The sequence below is a fragment of the Photinus pyralis genome, unplaced genomic scaffold (assembly GCF_008802855.1).
Source record: "Photinus pyralis isolate 1611_PpyrPB1 unplaced genomic scaffold, Ppyr1.3 Ppyr1.4_LG2, whole genome shotgun sequence".
In the NCBI taxonomy this organism is placed as follows: Eukaryota; Metazoa; Arthropoda; class Insecta; order Coleoptera; family Lampyridae; genus Photinus; species Photinus pyralis.
The window spans coordinates 2,313,202-2,317,331 of NW_022170403.1; the positions used below are offsets into that span (position 1 = coordinate 2,313,202).

The window sequence follows — 4,130 nt, forward strand, 5'->3', positions numbered from 1 at the left end:
ATTGAAGTGTCTTGTTCGCACATCGTCGCACAAGGACTCCCGCCCTTCTCAGAACCGTGCCTACCACATTTTGATGATAGTGTTGTTGAAACTTTTATCACCATACACAGCAGTCATTCTGCCATGAATCTCATATGCCGATTAAGATATTAAGCGAAATAATTTACCCTGTGTATCTTTTTTTACATTTTTGTAGATGCCCTATATATATATTTTAGTGCATTTGTCGTCCTTAAGTTGGCATGGCAATTTGTTTTTTAAAAACCCTTGATATGATCTATGGTTTGGGGGTTGACAGATTTGTGTTGTTAAATGTCACGAATGTCAATTTTCTTCATAATCCAGAATTAATTATGAAAAATCCAATATAATGGATAGAAAATGCAGCGTTTATTGCAGATGTTAATTGTTATAAATATGCAATGCCTCGAAATTCGAAATTTACAGAATGGGCGGTTGTATAGGAATAACTCGTGCTAGAAGTGGTGCAATAGACGACCTGTCAGGGTCAGTTACTAGAGCGAATACAGGTAACAGATTTACACTTTTGATATCGTGTATGTTGTGTGTCTTTAATTAGGAAGCGCTAGGAAAAACCATCCACTGTGTCATGAAACGATACGCTGGAAGTCTGACGTGCCGCTAACTGAAGGGCAGCTCCGAAGTAAGCGCGATGAGTTTTGGGATACGGCTCCAGCGTTCGACGGACGTAAAGAGATATGGGACGCTCTACGTGCTGCAGCCATTGCAGCTGAAGCTAAAGATTACGAGTTAGCGCAAGCAATATTGGATGGCGCAAGTGTGTCAGTGCCAAACGGTTATTTGACTGAGTGTTACGATGAGTTAGGAACGCGGTATCAAGTTCCCATTTATTGTTTATCATACCCTATTAATATTGTAAAGGAAGATAGCGGACGTGATTCGCCCGCAGATTGTTCCGAACCTATCGATGGTGGAACAGAAACTGTGCTTAAACTAAGACTTTCTCATACTTGTACTGATATTAAATTACCGGTGTATTCGACCGACACTATTAGCACGTGTAAGAAGAAATTACAGGTAAACGTAAAGCGGTTGGTGATGATTCTACTAAGACAATTATTTTAGAGCCAAGAAGGAATAGAATCATCAAGACAACGATGGTTTTTCGGTGGAAAGTTATTAGGTGACAAGCTACATGTGGAGGAAGCCAAAATACAACCCGGTTACGTAGTTCAAGTTATAATTAATATAGAGGCGTCGCCTACCTCAACTTTAGCTTCATGAGACTGTTAAAAAAATGAAGTTGGGTGAGTAATAATTGATTTCTGTGGTTACCTCAAAATCAATAATGTCTGTAGATAATTAAGTGACAAAAACAAAAAGGTCACCTCTTTAAATTAACAAATAGGGATAATCTTTTTTGATTTATTGATTTTTTTTTCCCTTAGAAACGCTTACAATACAAAGTTGGTAGCGGCAATATTCATCATTTAGTGAAGGTTGTGCAGGTAAAGAAACTTTCGATAAATATTATGACGCCATATCAAAAAGGAAATTGTTATAAACTTATTTTATCAAAATAGAATTGCAGTCCTATTTTGCTGATTAAGCTCACAAAGTGTGAATTTATTTTTATTGTGCTCATCGACCTGGACGTTCTCAGTCTCTTTGATATAACGCACAAATGAAATTGTTTGTGATCTTCCTTGTTAACATTGTTCTAGATGTGCTGCTTTTTATTAAAATACTGATGTTGATAGTGTGATAAAATGCACAATAAAGTTAGGGGAGCAACTGATACTTTTAAGACAATTTCATTAATTTTATTCTCTTTTTATGATCCAATTTATTGTGTGCCATTAGTTTTGAGACTGGGAACATAAAATTGAATGACTGATGTAATGTAATTGTTATTTATTTTTTTGTAAACTAATTTATTTTATACTGTATGATTGTTTGAAAAAGGCGGGTGCTTATTTTTTAATCCATAACATGTAAGTAATATACAAGTTATCTTTTTTCTGCGCTCTGTTTAAATTATGTTCTTAAATATCTAGTTTATTGTGAATAACCTTTAGGTTCAGCTCCAATTTTAATTACATCAAATCCAATATTACATTGACTACAAACATTCTGTTATAATTTGAAAACAATGTGAAGGGTAAATATCAATTCTATGGAAATGCAGTATTAGAAGTGCATACCTTAAAGCCAAAGTTAATTTTAATGTGAATTAAGGCGATTTTCGGCAGCATAATCTATTTTAAAATGACTGAGAAAAAATTCTATGCAAAACACCCAATTCTTCGGCATGGTGGTAAGTTTCTCGATCCTAGGAGGAAATAAATACTTTTCTGGTGAGTCTGTTGTCAGTGTCAAAAATATTTAAATAAAAAAATGGGTGCTTAATGGCAGCTGGATCAGAAACCTAGTAGGCATGTGCAAATCTGGACAGACTTTTTTAAATTAATGATTCTTTTCTAAACTCATACTGTGTGACCTAGGCCTACCTTTTTTTTAATGACAGCTCCCTCCCTCACTTCATTTAGTAATAGTTTTTTACTACATCGTGAGTCACAGCTTGCAGATGTTCTATTTTTGAATATGCTGCTCAGATACTTTGAGGTACTCAACTTATTCAATGTCACTAGTATTTTGTCTCTTGAGAAATCGAAGCGTTGTGCTTGTTGGTCTTCTCAAGATGACATACCCTGTTGTCTGTTCCAACCCGATTTGTCCTTCAAGTTATCTTTTTGGTACCATTTCATTACCACATAATTTCCTTTAAATTTTACTGTGCAGGCTTCTGTGTTTTATTGGGTGAGTGGTTTCTTTACTTCTTCTTGCTTGCTCTATGCCATTGCATAGATTTGAACTTCTTTATCATGCCTTTACGAATTTTATTGTGTGCAAAAAATAATTGAAGTATCAAAGCATAGCAATTTGTAGTTGTATTATGTGCAATACCTTTGTGAAAAATAAGACTCGCCTTTTGTAATAATTTTTTGTTTACCACGGTACTTGTTAAATAAGCAACTAATTTGAGTCTATTTTTATATATATACACGCTGTGTGACTATTTATATCGTTAAGCACAATTTTTTCTATTTGTTATACCTTTGGTACCTATTCACATGTTGTAATTTTCGTAGAATTGTCATATCCTTCTCAGGAAATAATTTGAAATATACAAAGCTGTATAAAAATTATTATTAAATTTTTAAGTAATGTATTGTGCTGTAATTTCAATCCATGTCTTTGAATTTTCAATCCATGTCTTTGAATTTTCAGTGTTTGCCTCGTCGAAGAAAGAATGAACTAAGTTTAGTTTCATCACAAATGTGGTCATGTGACAACACTGCATTTATAATAGGCCAACGGACACAGGACAGCTACTCTTGTGTATTTGAAGCAACCTCAAACAAACCAAACACCTTTGCTATTTATAGTGACTTTAAGCTGTGGTTATTATTGTATTAACACTTTCAGAAGAGTGGCTCAATTGATTCTCTGGAAATGATGATGTGGCCCGCCCATGTGGTGCAGTTGCTAAGAGTCCCTGGTTCGAATCCGGGTTTAAGCACGGATATTAATTGTGAATGTATAGTGGGGTTGAGTAGGTGGGGGGGGGGGGGGGGTTTGGTGAGTTTTTTTTCCAATGTTTAGTATGGGGATCTTGTAAACCATAAGTGGTACAAAGTCGCTGAAATGGGCAAATAATTGTACAATATTAAGCTTGTAGCTCTACAACGAAGTTATAGTCGAAAAAACGAAAAATGTCATTTTCCAAAATGCGCTGGCGTTTGTCTATTTTCAGTGATTTAAGATAATTTTTAAAAAAACCCTTAGTAACCTTTAGTAATTGAATTTGATTGCCAACTGTGAAAATTACTTTTTACTCGATTTTGACTTATTAGGTGTTGTTTATAGCTTTACCCGTATTGAGGACAAGGTAACCATCTACATGTTGGAACATGGTGTGATCTTTTTCAAGTCTCCGGCAATTTGTTTTTGAGGTATAAGGAATTATTTATATCCTATCGTGATTAGAAGTCACAGAGGAAATCATGGTTGGTAGAAATGAATTCCTTCGTCGAGACCTTTCATTAGAGCACCATGAAAGATAAAACCAGAACTTCTGAAAAGCT

The 4,130-nt window shown here is 34.9% G+C and overlaps 1 protein-coding gene across 2 annotated transcripts; it reads left to right on the forward strand.

Moving 5' to 3' along the window:
• Window positions 1–283: 283 nt before the first annotated feature.
• Window positions 284–3,586, forward strand: LOC116163510 (ubiquitin domain-containing protein 1). 2 transcript variants are annotated; one of them, XR_004143752.1, is made up of 5 exons: window positions 284–530; window positions 581–1,059; window positions 1,108–1,289; window positions 1,431–1,490; window positions 3,274–3,586. XR_004143752.1 is itself a non-coding variant. In XM_031477475.1 (4 exons), the coding sequence occupies exons 1-3, from the start codon at window positions 449–451 to the stop codon at window positions 1,264–1,266; spliced, it is 720 nt and encodes a 239-aa protein (XP_031333335.1). In that variant the 5' UTR covers window positions 284–448; the 3' UTR covers window positions 1,267–1,289; window positions 1,431–2,910. The 2 variants fall into 2 exon arrangements, 1 of the variants encoding a protein (XP_031333335.1); XM_031477475.1 differs by lacking the exon at window positions 3,274–3,586 and having other exon boundaries at window positions 1,431–2,910.
• Window positions 3,587–4,130: the final 544 nt, after the last annotated feature.